This window comes from Lissotriton vulgaris, chromosome 4_1, assembly GCF_964263255.1.
Source record: "Lissotriton vulgaris chromosome 4_1, aLisVul1.2, whole genome shotgun sequence".
Lineage (NCBI taxonomy): Eukaryota > Metazoa > Chordata > Amphibia > Caudata > Salamandridae > Lissotriton > Lissotriton vulgaris.
In genome coordinates this window covers 884,797,889-884,813,067 of record NC_141691.1, presented here as the reverse complement: position 1 = coordinate 884,813,067, position 15,179 = coordinate 884,797,889, and the positions used below count along the sequence as shown (strand labels likewise).

Below are 15,179 nucleotides of genomic sequence, written 5' to 3'. Positions count from 1 at the left end.
GATCTACATAATGTCTGCTCTTTTTTCAGCAACTGGGTAAAGACTGATGTTTCTTTGCTATTTGCTTTACGTATGGACAAAATATACATAATGTCTATCAGTTAGCCACAGGCCAAGAAAAAAGTAAGGTGTATTTGCTGTTTGCATGGCTGCTGACGACATAGTGCTTAAACTCTGCTATTTAGACATTGGCCGGGTAAATAGTTACATTTTCGTGTTATTTGCACAGCTGCTGACAAAACCGGCCAAAATGTCAACTATTTAGCCAGTGGCCGGGTAAATAATGATGTTTCTCTGCTCTTTGTAAGACCGCCGGCCAAACAGTAAATGATCTCTACTACTTAGCCAGTGGTCGGGTACATTGCAGAGATAATTCACTATTTACACAGCAGCAAGCTAAATAGTCACCACCTTTATAGACAATCACCTAATTCATCTTGTATCATAGGCAGAATCCTTACTGACTCATCACATGACATCTCAATATCCCCAAAGCATCCATAAGTGAAGGCGAATGTTGGACACTTACCACAGCTACAGCACTGCTCTCCAGGATAGTTTCCATATCCAGCATTGTGTAATATGCCACATTTGTCATGATGTAGATTACAGTAACAACTGGCATGGAAATAATGACAGCTAATGGCAGATTCCTATGCAAAAGACAAATATAACACAACAAGCAATTCAAAGATTAATAGTATGTTTTTTAGTATTCTAGAAAACTCCAAGAAAAAAGACTTTCACATGAAGCAATTTTGCTATTTTTTTACTGATCATGCACAAATCTGCACAGGAAAGTACGTGTGTAGTGAAGGTGTTGTAGTCTATCGTAAATCACCGTGGGGCATATTATCAAGGGGGTTTATCTCCGCTTTTTGGGCTTTAAAAGCCAAGAAAGCGGAGATAAAATGATCTTCCTATTACCTAGCTGTCGCTAACACCAGTAAGCGACAGCTAGTAGAAGATAGCGACCATCTTGGGCCCCGCTTTGCATGTCAGTGATATTTATCACTAATGACATACAAAGTGGGCGTGCCAAGATGTTAGCGACTGGAAACAGTCGTTTATATCGTTATCTCCTATTACCAACTTTTGGAGATATTCGCGCTAAGCACGAATATCTCCAAAAGCTAACACCTGCCCCTGAGCAGTTCTTAGCCATGTTATCCAATGGTAGGTGGATAACATGGCTAAGAGCATTAGCTATGTAATGCATGAATATTGCTGTCTTATCAGCGATATTCATGCATTTCGGCCGATTTTTATCACTTAGGAGATAAACCTTCATAATAGCAAGGATCCTAAGCGATAAAAATCGCCGCAGCTCGGCGATAAAAATATCGCCGCTAAACCAACATAGCGATAATTATCGCTAGTTGTTGGTAATATGCCCTCAGATCCTCTTCAGGAACTTTGGGTTGCTGAGCACAGCCAACTTCTGAATCCGCGGCCCTCGGAGGTAACAGCGATGCGGCCGGATGGAGAGGATTTCGACAGACTACGAAGGAAAATTTATGAATTACTTAATTTTCCCTTGTGGTCATCTGTCTATTCCCCCCCAACCCCGCCCCAACGCTCTTACCTGCACAGACGCAGCTGTCTGTTCCACGTGCACACATTCATGTGTCACTGGCTTCGTGAGATGGTCTGCTCAGCCTGGCAACTTTTATGTATCTGGCTAAGTATCTTGAACTTCGGCATGCTTGCCCAATTTCCATTTCTACTAAGTGCTCAAATTGTTTTAAAGAAACCCAGAAAAAATTAAAACAGGGCAAATCATTCAGCCCCAATCAAAAGGGAAGGGCGTCAGTCTAAGTTGTGTTGATGCCTTAGACACCAATGGAGGTTTTCACATTTTTATGAAATCTTAAACCTAGAGGCAAATCAATGTGCATATGTATATTTATTTGTCTGCTTATGATGTTTTATATCATATGATTTCTATCTTCCACACAGGATGTGAGGAAATCTGTATTTCTTCTTGTTCCATGGCAAATAGTGGAGGTGGGAGGGTGCACAACGAAATTGATTAAGTTCAAAAAGGAGGCTTCAAGGTTCTGGGTGCACTCAGAGGGTGGTGTTATCCGTCTGAACACCTATGAATATCAATGCAGTAGTGTATGCGGAACGCCGCAGATACATCCCCAAAAGAGGTACACCAATATGGATCACAAAAAGTGGTTCAATTTTCGTTTGAAGATATCATTTATTTCATTTCAGTAGTTTTTTCTCATATTGTTCATTATTGAATAGTTTGACCTGATATTAACAACATATCAGAAGACAACGTGTGCTGGTAAACGTCAACATATGAACTTAAGACTCCAATGCATTTCGGGCATGGGTGCTCTTGGTCACGGAGAGCTGAGGAGGAAGAAAATCAAAAGCGGGTGTAAGGGGACGGATAGTTAATAAACGTGTCGGGGAATATACCGGTGCTAATGGTGTGTGGGCTGGGTTGTCAAACGTGATCAAGTGCTCGAAGCTAAAGTGAGGTAAGGGGTATGTGAGAGGAGTATTACCGCCTGTGAGAAGGTCTATACAAAAAGGATACACACTGAGTTTAAACTAAAGTCTTACTTCATAGTTACGCGTAGCGTGCAAAGACGCTGTCTGCCGGTCATCCGCTCGTTGTCTCGAGTGTTCGTGTAACAAGCTGCTAATTATTTAGATAAAAAGCGATGATGGACTCGTGCAGTGAGTGACTCACGCCCAGGGGGATATGGGGGCCATCTTGGAGTGGCAACAAAGTAAAAAGTAAAAGCAGAAAAGTGCACAAGGTGCTGGATGGAGAGTGCATGCAGGATAAAAAGGAATATAGGGGAACAGTAAAGCAGCTAAACTGTACATCATAATTACATCACAGGTAACAGCTAAATTCAGTGTGATCATTAAGCCCGTGGGGCTTCAATGTTTGTAGTAAATAGATCCATTCAAGTTCTCTCTTTAGTAACAATTTGGTGTTGTCAATGCCTTCTCTCTTGGATACAATCTCCAAGACTATGAATTTCAATTGGGCGATGGTATGGCGTGCATCAGCAAAGTGCATGGCGATGTTGGATTTTTCCATTCTCAGTCTTATGTTGGACTTATGCTCATTGAGCCGAGTTTTAATTTTTCGTTCAGTTTTGCCAACGTATAGTTTGCCACACGGGCATTTCAGGGCATAAATCAAGTTAGTAGAATCGCAAGTGGCATCAACTTGGAGTTTAATGTTATGTCCTTTCATGGGATGTTGTATATTGTTGCCTTTAATGACATTGTTGCAGTGATTGCAGTTCAAGCACGGCTGAGTGCCACGATGATGTTTGGGTATGTCAGTAGGTCTGGCGAGAATTTCTTTAATGTTTCTGCTCCTAGTGTGAGCGAATATAGGTGGTTTATTAAAGATGCCCTGGAAATCAGGTTCATTCTGCAATATTGGCCAATGCTTCCATATGATCTTTTTGTACGCTGCACTCGCTGTAGAGAATTTGGAAACAAGTACCATGCGTTGCTCTGTGCTTTTTTGGGTCTTAACCAGGCTGTCTGACCTGGATATGTTGGCGACACGAGATTGTGCTTGTTGGAGAACGTTGTCAGGGTAACCACGTTCCCGGAACCTGTCTTGCATTTCCCTGATGCGTTTGTCAACAACCGTGTCATCAGATACGATGCGCTTGACGCGCAACATTTGAGAGCAAGGAAGGTGTTTTTTCAAGGAGCCTTGGTGGAAGCTGGCAAAGTGGAGGGCATTATTGCGATCGGTGCTCTTCCTATGAAGATCAGTAACTAATCCTTCAGGGGTGTTCTTGATGAGGACATCCAGAAAAGCAATGTCAGTTTCACTGATTTGCCAAGTAAGACTGATGCGGGGATCTTTGCTGTTGACTTCCATAAGTAGATCGTGAAGAGATTCTTTGGTGTCAGACCATAAGAAAAATAGGTCATCAATGTACCGTACGTACAGTTTGGTGTGATTTTGGAAACTTGAATTGGTATATAAATGTTGTGTTTCAAAGTTCTCCATGTATACATTAGCGTATGACGGGGCAGCACAGTTTCCCATCGCCATTCCGGAGAGTTGCAAAAACCACTGGTCATCAACTTTGAAATAGCTGTGGTACAGGATGAATATAATCAATTCCATAAGGAACGTTTGCATGTGTGGATCAATGTCACTTTTAAGTAAGATCTTTTCTATTGCTTCAATTTCCCCAGCGTGGGGTATTGAAGTATATAGTGAACTCACATCAGCTGTACAGAACACAAGGGGCTCATGGCTGAAGGTTTGAATGCTGGATAATTTCATAAGGAAGTCTGTGGTATCTTTGATGTGACTCACTGATTGAATGACTAAGGGTTGCAAGTACTTATCTAGGAATTTTCCAGTCGTTTCATGAATTGATCGTTTAGTGGACACTATCGGTCTAAATGGAGGGTCCATGAGATTTTTATGGATTTTAGGACACATGTAGATAGTCGGGCTTTTGGGATGTTCCAGTATCAGATACTTCTTTGTGCGTTCTTCAATCACACCAGATTGGTGTGCTTTATTGACGAGTTCTTTCAGTTGGTTTTGGTACTCATTAGTGGGATTATAATCCCGAGTCACAGTGAGATGTATACACGCAAACTTCATGAACATATCCAAGATACCACCACCTATATGGCTCTGGATTATAATCCCACTAATGAGTTCCAAAACCAACTGAAAGAACTCGTCAATAAAGCACACCAATCTGGTGTGATTGAAGAAAGCACAAAGAAGTATCTGATACTGGAACATCCCAAAAGCCCGACTATCTACATGTGTCCTAAAATCCATAAAAATCTCATGGACCCTCCATTTAGACCGATAGTGTCCACTAAACGATCAATTCATGAAACGACTGGAAAATTCCTAGATAAGTACTTGCAACCCTTAGTCATTCAATCAGTGAGTCACATCAAAGATACCACAGACTTCCTTATGAAATTATCCAGCATTCAAACCTTCAGCCATGAGCCCCTTGTGTTCTGTACAGCTGATGTGAGTTCACTATATACTTCAATACCCCACGCTGGGGGAATTGAAGCAATAGAACAGATCTTACTTAAAAGTGACATTGATCCACACATGCAAACGTTCCTTATGGAATTGATGATATTCATCCTGTACCACAGCTTTTTCAAAGTTGATGACCAGTGGTTTTTGCAACTCTCCGGAATGGCGATGGGAAACTGTGCTGCCCCGTCATACGCTAATGTATACATGGAGAACTTTGAAACACAACATTTATATACCAATTCAAGTTTCCAAAATCACACCAAACTGTACGTACGGTACATTGATGACCTATTTTTCTTATGGTCTGACACCAAAGAATCTCTTCACGATCTACTTATGGAAGTCAACAGCAAAGATCCCCGCATCAGTCTTACTTGGCAAATCAGTGAAACCGACATTGCTTTTCTGGATGTCCTCATCAAGAACACCCCTGAAGGATTAGTTACTGATCTTCATAGGAAGAGCACCGATCGCAATAATGTCCTCCACTTTGCCAGCTTCCACCAAGGCTCCTTGAAAAAACACCTTCCTTTCTCTCAAATGTTGCGCGTCAAGCGCATCGTATCTGATGACACGGTTGTTGACAAACGCATCAGGGAAATGCAAGACAGGTTCCGGGAACGTGGTTACCCTGACAACGTTCTCCAACAAGCACAATCTCGTGTCGCCAACATATCCAGGTCAGACAGCCTGGTTAAGACCCAAAAAAGGACAGAGCAACGCATGGTACTTGATCCAAATTCTCTACAGCGAGTGCAGCGTACAAAAAGATCATATGGAAGCATTGGCCAATATTACAGAATGAACCTGATTTCCAGGGCATCTTTAATAAACCACCTATATTCGCTCACACTAGGAGCAGAAACATTAAAGAAATTCTCGCCAGACCTACTGACATACCCAAACATCATCGTGGCACTCGGCCGTGCTTGAACTGCAATCACTGCAACAATGTCATTAAAGGCAACAATATACAACATCCCATGAAAGGACATAACATTAAACTCCAAGTTGATGCCACTTGCGATTCTACTAACTTGATTTATGCCCTGAAATGCCCGTGTGGCAAACTATACGTTGGCAAAACTGAACGAAAAATTAAAACTCGGCTCAATGAGCATAAGTCCAACATAAGACTGAGAATGGAAAAATCCAACATCGCCATGCACTTTGCTGATGCACGCCATACCATCGCCCAATTGAAATTCATAGTCTTGGGGATTGTATCCAAGAAAGAAGGCATCGACAACACCAAATTGTTACTAAAGAGAGATCTTGAATGGATCTATTTACTACAAACATTGAAGCCCCACGGGCTTAATGATCGCACTGAATTTAGCTGTTACCTGTGATGTAATTATGATGTACAGTTTAGCTGCTTTACTGTTCCCCTATATTCCTTTTTATCCTGCATGCACTCTCCATCCAGCATCTTGTGCACATTTCTACTTTTACTTTTTACTTTGTTGCCACTCCAAGATGGCCCCCATATCCCCCTGGGCGTGAGTCACTCACTGCACGAGTCCATCATCGCTTTTTATCTAAATAATTAGCAGCTTGTTACACGAACACTCGAGACAACGAGCGGATGACCGGCAGACAGCGTCTTTGCACGATACGCGTAACTATGAAGTAAGACTTTAGTTTAACACTGATTGTGTATCCTTTTTGTATAGACCTTCTCACAGGCGGTAATACTCCTCTCACATACCCCTTACCTCACTTTAGCTTCGAGCACTTGATCACTTTTGAAAACCCAGCCCACACACCATTAGCACCGGTATATTCCCCGACACGTTTATTAACTATCCGTCCCCTTACACCCGCTTTTGATTTTCTTCCTCCTCAGCTCTCCGTGACCAAGGGCACCCATGCCCGAAATGCATTGGAGTCTTAAGTTCATATGTTGACGTTTACCAGCACATGTTGTCTTCTGATATGTTGTTAATATCAGGTCAAACTATTCAAAAATGAACAATATGAGAAAAAACTACTGAAATGAAATAAATGATATCTTCAAACGAAAATTGAACCACTTTTTGTGATCCATATTGGTGTGCCTCTTTTGGGGATGTATCTGCGGCCTTCTTGTTCCATGGACCATGACACAGGGAGAAATCTAAATAAACAATTGTTAGATGACACCATTTAATTTGCACTTTTTTTTCATCCCTGGTTAGGAGAGACGTATTAAAGATGATGACATCTCTTGCAGCCTGATTCATCATTCTCCCGTTTTGCGAGCCCCTAATAGCGATTCATAGGGAATCGCTATTAAGGACTCGCAAAACGGGATTCCTGTAGAAATTGCATAAAGAAATGCGATTCCTACATATTCCTTATTTGCGATTAGCAAATTGCTAATCGCAAATAAGGAATAACTCGCCATTCATTCCTATGGGCCAAAAGGCCCATAGGAATGAATGGGGAGTATTCCTTATTTGCGACTAGCAATTTGCTAATCGCAAATAAGATAGCGATTTGAAGGGTGCCAGGGGTGTCCAAAGGACACCCTGTAGCACCCCTCAAATGAAATTTTACACAGGTGTTGCACACACACATGTCCAAAGGACATGTGTGTGTGTGTAACATGCAACTCAGAAAAATGCATTTAAATGCATTTTTCTGAGTTTTCGCAATTTACCACGAGGTCTGACCTCGCGGTAAATTGCGGGCAGAAATTGCAAATTCGCAAAATAAAATTGGATGATGAATTGCATTTAAGGAATCTCAAATAGAGATTCCTTAAATTTAATTCCTCGCAAAATTGCGAGATCGCAATTAACGATTTTTACATTTGGGATGTTGAATCCCAAATGCAAGAATCGCACTCGCAAAGGGCCAGATTCTCAGAATCTGGCCCTTTGCGAGCGCAATTTTCTTTGATGAATCGGGCGGTTGGAAAAGTCCCAGCTGGGGGGGGTAGACAGGGATACATAATCACTACAGCACTAGTTCCTACACTGTGGTCCAGGGATCCATGGTGGTCTAAAAAGCCTACACAGGGGGTCCACCACAGCTTTGAAAACTAAATAATATTAACAGATTAATAGAGTGTGTATAAAGAAAGAAGCAACATGTTCAATTACATTTTTTAAAGCATTCTGTAAATGTGAAGAAATCTGTAACTGAAAGCTAAAAAGTAAGGTAGTATCCTCGGATTGATTCCTGGAAGCAGTGCAAGTCAATTGGATTTTGAAAAGCAAGCTTCAACCTTCCTATTTAAATTGATATTTATTTAAATTATTTTTTAATTTAAATAAAATATTTCATAATTTGTATATTTGTTTGATGAATGCTCTTTCCTGTATTTTTTTTAAAACCTTTATTTAAGTTTATTGTTATTGTCCATAGAAGTCTAAAGTTTAAGAACCACTGCACTACACCATTCTTTTACAGTTTGCTGGTCTTACTAAGACTGGTAAAAGAATACACCAAAGTTGTTGAATGTAAATGTCTTTGTTCTCATGTATGTTGAAAATACTATTTTGATGGATTATACCAAAGTAGGTTTCCATAGAGTATCGCCATTTATCTACGGGGCATACACGCCGCCGCAACAAGGAAGGCTCATGAGACTAATTTGGCTGAAGCCTACTATTACTTCATCCACATTGTGGGATCGTCTATCACTATCTCCATACGTTTGGATCCCTTCGTATATCACTCTCTGATTACTTTGGCCAGAATCTACTGTTACTGTTTACCATTATTTTCATACATTTGTATCCCTTCGTATTCCATTTACTGATTATTCTGGCTGGATTCTACCGTTACTTTATCCTTACTGTGGGACCGTCCACTATTCTTATACAGTTGGATCCCTTCGCTGATAATATTTAGATTACTTGGGCCGGAATCTACTGTTACTCTATGCGCATTGCGAGACTGCCTACTCCTTCTTTTTGCACAGTTGTATCTTTTCGCGTACAATATTTTGCCCTGATGAAGTTCCTTTAAAAGGAACAACATGCGTTGGCTATTGTCCTGTCATCCACTATATCGAAGAAAAATAAAAGATATTGAAAAGACTATATTGAACAGAGTGTGACCACATCCTTGGTACTCCCTCCTTTTCTCTCCAGTCTAGGTTTCCATAGAGTACTTGACACTGCCTCTGTATATTGGGAGAGAAATTGTATTTCTATTAGACTGACAAAGTCGAAGATCATTGTCACAATTCACAAAGGCACGGTAAAGAATATGTGAAATTATATGCTTACGTTTCCTCACCCACCTCTTAATCATGGGCATGAGGGGGTGAGAGGGCATAATTTAAGAGTTAGAGTCGGACCTGGACAGAAAATAGGCCCGGACACCAAAATAAAAGTGTCCCTGTTAGAGAATCCGATAGTGAAAAAAAGAGTACCCATTTGCACATCTGGGCAGTTTTTAATTTGTAGAGATACACCTTATAAATGTTTTTCAGGTATTGGAGACTGCATTCATTTACGAAGCAAGATGGCGGCAGCTACTGCAGCCGTGTGAGGAGCTGTGGTGTTTTCCGCCTGATGTCCGACTCTACCTGGTCTTAACCGGCGTTTGTTCCACTGCTCCACTGTTGCTGCGAGCTAAAAACTTACCTAAGCATTCGGGATAAGCTGCGTGGGGTACTGGTTTTCGAACTTTGGCGTTTACGGAAAGTGAGACCGGCGTGTTTGGTGCTTTCACGCTGCTACCGCGCTGCTGCCGCTTGGTTGGTGCGGCGGTCGGACGCTGCTACTTGCTGCGGGTGAAGACGTGATCCGTGGCGCTTCGTTTGTGTACTACTGCTGCTTATGCCGAGGCCGAGGCCGGTGTGATGCGGTGGCTAGAGCTTACCTGTCGCGGGTGGAGACGCGACTCACGGCGTTTCTGCAGGAGATGCGGGGGCACCGGCAAGGACCGGGGGAGTTGACCTGAGAGCTCTCTGTGTCTACTGCTGCAACATTGTATCAGCGCTTAAGGGATTGTTGAAAATTGCTGAACATCGCGCCTGGGGTCACACTCAACTCAATCTGTGAGCTGTTTCAATTATGGCAAGAACAACTAGTGCTGAGTTTGATACAGTGTGGCGTGGCAGGTCATATTCACCAAGCTGCAGGTGAGAGTTGCAACATTTGATAGAGGCGTGTGGAGAGCAGATAAAAAGGAGCCAAAAGTAAAAGAAGATTGAAGACTCTGTGCTTGAACTAAATAATAAGTGAAACCACAAGTTTATGTTTAGGAGGCTTACTGAAACTGCTAAACTGCTATAAATTGCTACAGAGTTTTTTTCTAACTAGCTACATAAAGGGCTACATAAAGGGCTGTCACTTGTTAATATTAACATAACGATTGAGGGATCAGTTATGGCCCCCAAAGGCAGAGGAACAAAAAAAACGCCACCAATTCAGTTAACCCCGTAAATACCACTCCAGTAGTTACAGAAAAAACGGCAACAGCATCGATGACAGTAACAGAGTCAGAAAATCGGATCTTTCAAGCAAATGGGACTACTAAAGAGCCTATAATACTGAACTATTTTGAAAAAAAAAACACAGCTAATCCCTCTAAAAACAGCACTAATGAGCAGACCTCTTCCAAGGCCTTACCTGGTGCCATTCCTAAAAATCCTGACGCAATTCATTCAGCTAAATCTCCTGTAAACTTAGCAATGATAACAGTTGAGGAAGGAGCTGGAGCAAGAGCAGGAGTGAGTGACGATGCACTAGCCGAAATTTGTCATGCTGTAGAGGAAGCCAGAGTCTCGCCTAGGACGAATGAACAGCATGATGCAGACTCCATTGAATCAGGGGGCCAATTTTTCTCCATGTCTGATGTGTTGATAACATCTGAAGGGGACCTTGACGAGGAGTTACCTAGCGAGGGTCATCTGCTTGTAAAAGACTGGGCCGATGACTGTAATCAAGTTTCAGAAGAAGACCTGCTTGGATCGGACTTTCTATTGAACGAAGGAGCCCCAAACACTGTTCGCAGGGTCATAGAGGCCAAAACAGGTGAAAATTTAGGCTCTATAAGTCAACCGCAATGGGAATGGGCTGGTACGAATGTTGGAACTGATCCCGAATCTCCAGAGTTATTGGAGGGAGACAAAGAGGTTACATTGAAGTCAATATATAAATTACAGACGTCAATGTACAGAATGATTATGACTCACAGAGAGAAAACTAAAGCAGTGGGACTTCACACTCAAGGAGCTGTGCGTAAGCTCCAGAATGATGTTCGCCGGTTGGCTAAGTCTAGTACGGATACTAATCTGAGAGTACAGGAGACTGAAACCCGCATATCTGCGGTAGAGGATGAATTAACTTTACAAAAAAAAAAGGAAAATTGTTGTGTTCATCATCCCTACAGGCTCAACACTATAAGATTCTATATCATTTGTACTTGCTCAATGGGGGGTCTATCTGGAACTACCTGTTTTAGGTGTGGTAGTGCAGAGGCGGATTTGATACATATCTTCTCGCTCTGTCCACAATTAGATAGGGTAAAACAGGATATCAGGAATTTTTTCCAGAACGCACTATCAACTACAATAGAATTAAATCCAGCTGTTATGTTATTGGGGGTTAGCCCCGACGGACAGATAAATTGTGAAAACTTTTTATTTGTAGCGATGGCTATTCTTAGATAGCTAGTAGCTTCGGCATGGCTTGATCCTAATCCTCCCACATACCATCAATGGCTGGGCAAGGTATTATCAATACAAAAATTGGAAACTGCTATCTATGCTAGGAAGGGAAAAAAGGTAAGAAACTGGGTATGCAAATTTGGGACTCTTTCATTCGGTGGAAGTTAGGAACCGATCACTGAAAAAATGGAGAATTTAATATATTGAATATTGTTTATATTGGAATAAATATGTATGATTTTGTATTATATGGTTTTATATCTCTGTTGTATATATGAATTTGTGCTCTACGATAATGAACCCTATTGTGCCCTGCTCATGTTATAAGGGGAAAAAATGGGGAAACATTCTTCAGTAAAATACTTAAAAAAAAAAAAAAAAAAAAAAAAACCTCAATCAAAGATCTCGATAGTACTAGACAAGATATCGATTGGAAACTAACTGACTTGGAAAATCGCGCATGGCGTAACTACCTACGTATACTGGGAGTGGCAGAAAAATTAGAAGGAAAGGATGCTCGACGGTTTGTTGTTGAGATCCTCTCAGATGCCTTTCAGGATCTCAAAGGATGGGACTGGGATAAAGAAGTCATAAGAGCTCATCGTTTTCCTTTTAACCAAAAACATGATCAGGAGGGGGGAAACAAAAATCCAAGAGCTATTCTTATAAGTTTGCAGAATTATCTACTCCGTGAGATTCTATATGACTTGGCAAGGCCATCTAAAACTAGAAAGGGTCTGGGGCACTAATTTTTTGTTCGACCAGATTTTTGTTCTGCAACAGTGCAACAACGCTGGAGACTTAAACAGTTAATGGCACCAATACAATCTAAGGGGGGACAAGCCTTCCTTTTAAATCCATCTAAGCTTAAGGTTGTGCATAAGGGGAGAACTATCTACTTTGCATCGGAGATCAAAGCACAACAATTTCTAGAAACTATGCAATAATGATTCATAGGACAAAGGTGAAGGATAATAACTATATTTAGCTTGCTTTTGCCTTTCTTTGTGCCAGAGGTATATTACTTTTCAGGTCGGGTTGGCCCGGGCAGAACTAACAGCCCATACTCACTTACCATCAATGAGGGCATTAGCCCTTACGCTTCCGGTGGGGGGGTGTTGGGAGGGATTAGTTGGGGGGGTTGTGGGTGGGAAATATTTTTTTTTGGGGTGCAAGGACATACAGCTGAAAGATGTTTTCATTCTAAGTTTATGATCCATTTGTGGCAGGTGTCGAATCTTGGAATTTTCTGTTATCATATGTTTAACTGTGCTAAAATACTAAAAGATTATAATGGATAAACTGACGATATGCTCTATTAATGTTTGTGGTTTAAATGATAAAAGAAAAAGGGGTATAATGGCTCAGATGTTAAAAACTATGCGGCTCGACGTAGTCTGTGTACAGGAGACTCATATCGCTTGGTCCAATAGAGGGTGGCTAAAAGATCTTGGATTGGAAGTTGTAGGGTGCTCTCGTCAGAGCTCTACAATAAGAGGGGTTGCAATTTTAAAGCGATTTGGATTGGGGGAAACTAAAAAAGTTAAAGAATATTCATTAGGACGATGGGTTATCGCTGAACTTAAATTTGGAGGATTGATTGTTACTATTTGCTCATTATACGCATTAATAATTGACGATCCCACTGCACTTAATCATCTAAGTGTGGAGTTAGCTCAATGGTCATCCAATATTATATTATGTGGAGATTTTAATCTAGACTTGGATGAAACATTTGACATCTATGGCAGTACCCCATATAAAGGCAGGAAGAAGAAGGTGTTTGGGGCACTTAAAGAGATAATTCAAGAATACAGAATGCTAGATGTAGGGTATGAGAAAAGGGGAGGAATGTTTGGATATACTTTTTTTTCTGCCCCGCATCAAAGACTCTTTAGATTGGACTACTTCTTTGTATCTAAGTGTTTATACAATGAGTTTACTCAAGTGGAATATGGGGTGCTACCAAAAAAAATTTCAGATCATAATCCCATAACTTTTAAGTTTGAATTAATCATTTCACCCACCCCTCGATCAGGGTCATTTGACCGCAAACTATTGTATGATTCATCCTATGTTGACCATATGAATATTTGGATCCCCAAATTTTTTTCTAATAACAAAGGCACTGCATCTTCAGAAATAGTCTGGGATGCTTTTAAATGTGGGGTTCGGGGAGAAACACTGAGCTGCTCAATAAGAAAACAAAAGGAGGCTAGAATGCAAGAAGAATTAGAAATGAAAAATCTAAGATCGCTGGAGATTCAGCTTATGCAGGCGTGCAATAAAGGATTAGCTACTGAAAGCATTACAAAGGAGCTAATGACCCTTAAAGTCAAGATTCATCAGGGATTTGCTGCAAAGTTTGCTCAGCAAGTTTCTGCCTTTAGGACAGAGGTTTATGAAGTTGGAGAAAACTCTGGTAAACATTTGGCTAAGAGGGCCAGACAGAAAGCAACATTTGCCAGTATCGATAAAATAAATAACCTGAGAGGGATGACTGTTAATAAAATAGAAGACATTCTAAAAGTATTTAGTGACTTCTACTTTAAATTGTATACTGAGGATGTTAGGTTAGATTGTTCAGATCGGATTTCTCAGTTTATAGAATAAGCTTTGAATATCACCTTATCTAGCGAAGAGAAGGAGAAATTACATTTACCATTTACTTGGGAGGATATTGAACTCTCTCTAATGTCTCTAGCCTCAGGAAAAGCAGCGGGCCCTGATGCTATCCCTTTAGAGTTTTTTAAACAGTTTTGCAGTGTCTTAAAAATAGAACTAGTGGATTTATGTCTGAGAGCTCAACAGGGTATTTCCCCTCAATCATGGCATGATTCTATAATTACTGTGTTTCTTAAAAAAGGCAAACCTCCGTTATTACCCTCATCTTTCCGTCCCATATCACTCGTAAATGCCGACAGCAACAAAAATTCAAAAATTCTAGCTTTAAGATTATCCAATATCATTTCTCCCCTAGTTTCTATTTATCAACACAGCTTTATTCCCGCTAGAGACACTGCTGACCACATTCGACGATTGATTTTGTTCCTGGATTGGTCCCAAGCAACTCGGTCTAATGTTGGACTTGTATTTCTAGATGCTGAAAAAGCTTTTGACCGGGTTGCTTGGGGCTACCTGTGGGAACTTCTATCCAGGAAGGGACTAGGCCCTGGTATTATAAAAGCTTTAAAAACTCTGTACATCGCTCCTAAAGCATGTATTCGAAATAATGGACAAATCTCCCCTCCTTTTTCAATTACTAGGGGCACCCGACAAGGATGTCCCTGTTCTCCCTTACTTTTTGATTTTTATATTGACCCTTTAATTAACCGCTTTTTTTTTGGAACAAAAAATTAAACCTATTCATCTAGCCAATATTAATTATCGAGTCTTAGCTTATGCTGATGATATAGTGATAACTACCACAGATGTTCAGACAGCCCTACCAGCGATTGATGACCTTGCTAAGCAATTCGGCTTTTCTCCGGCTACAAACTCAACCTGGAGAAAACACAAATTCTCTGTTCAGGA

The 15,179-nt window shown here is 40.9% G+C and overlaps 1 protein-coding gene across 2 annotated transcripts in view; it reads right to left on the bottom strand.

Moving 5' to 3' along the window:
• LOC147722685 (Y+L amino acid transporter 2-like) overlaps window positions 1–15,179 on the bottom strand; it is a 546,414-nt gene that overhangs the window by 85,129 nt on the left and 446,106 nt on the right. For both annotated transcript variants that reach the window (XM_086965177.1, XM_086965176.1), the window contains exon 4: window positions 530–653. In XM_086965177.1, coding sequence (XP_086821303.1) covers window positions 530–653 — 124 coding nt within the window. The remainder of the gene's footprint in view (window positions 1–529; window positions 654–15,179) is intronic.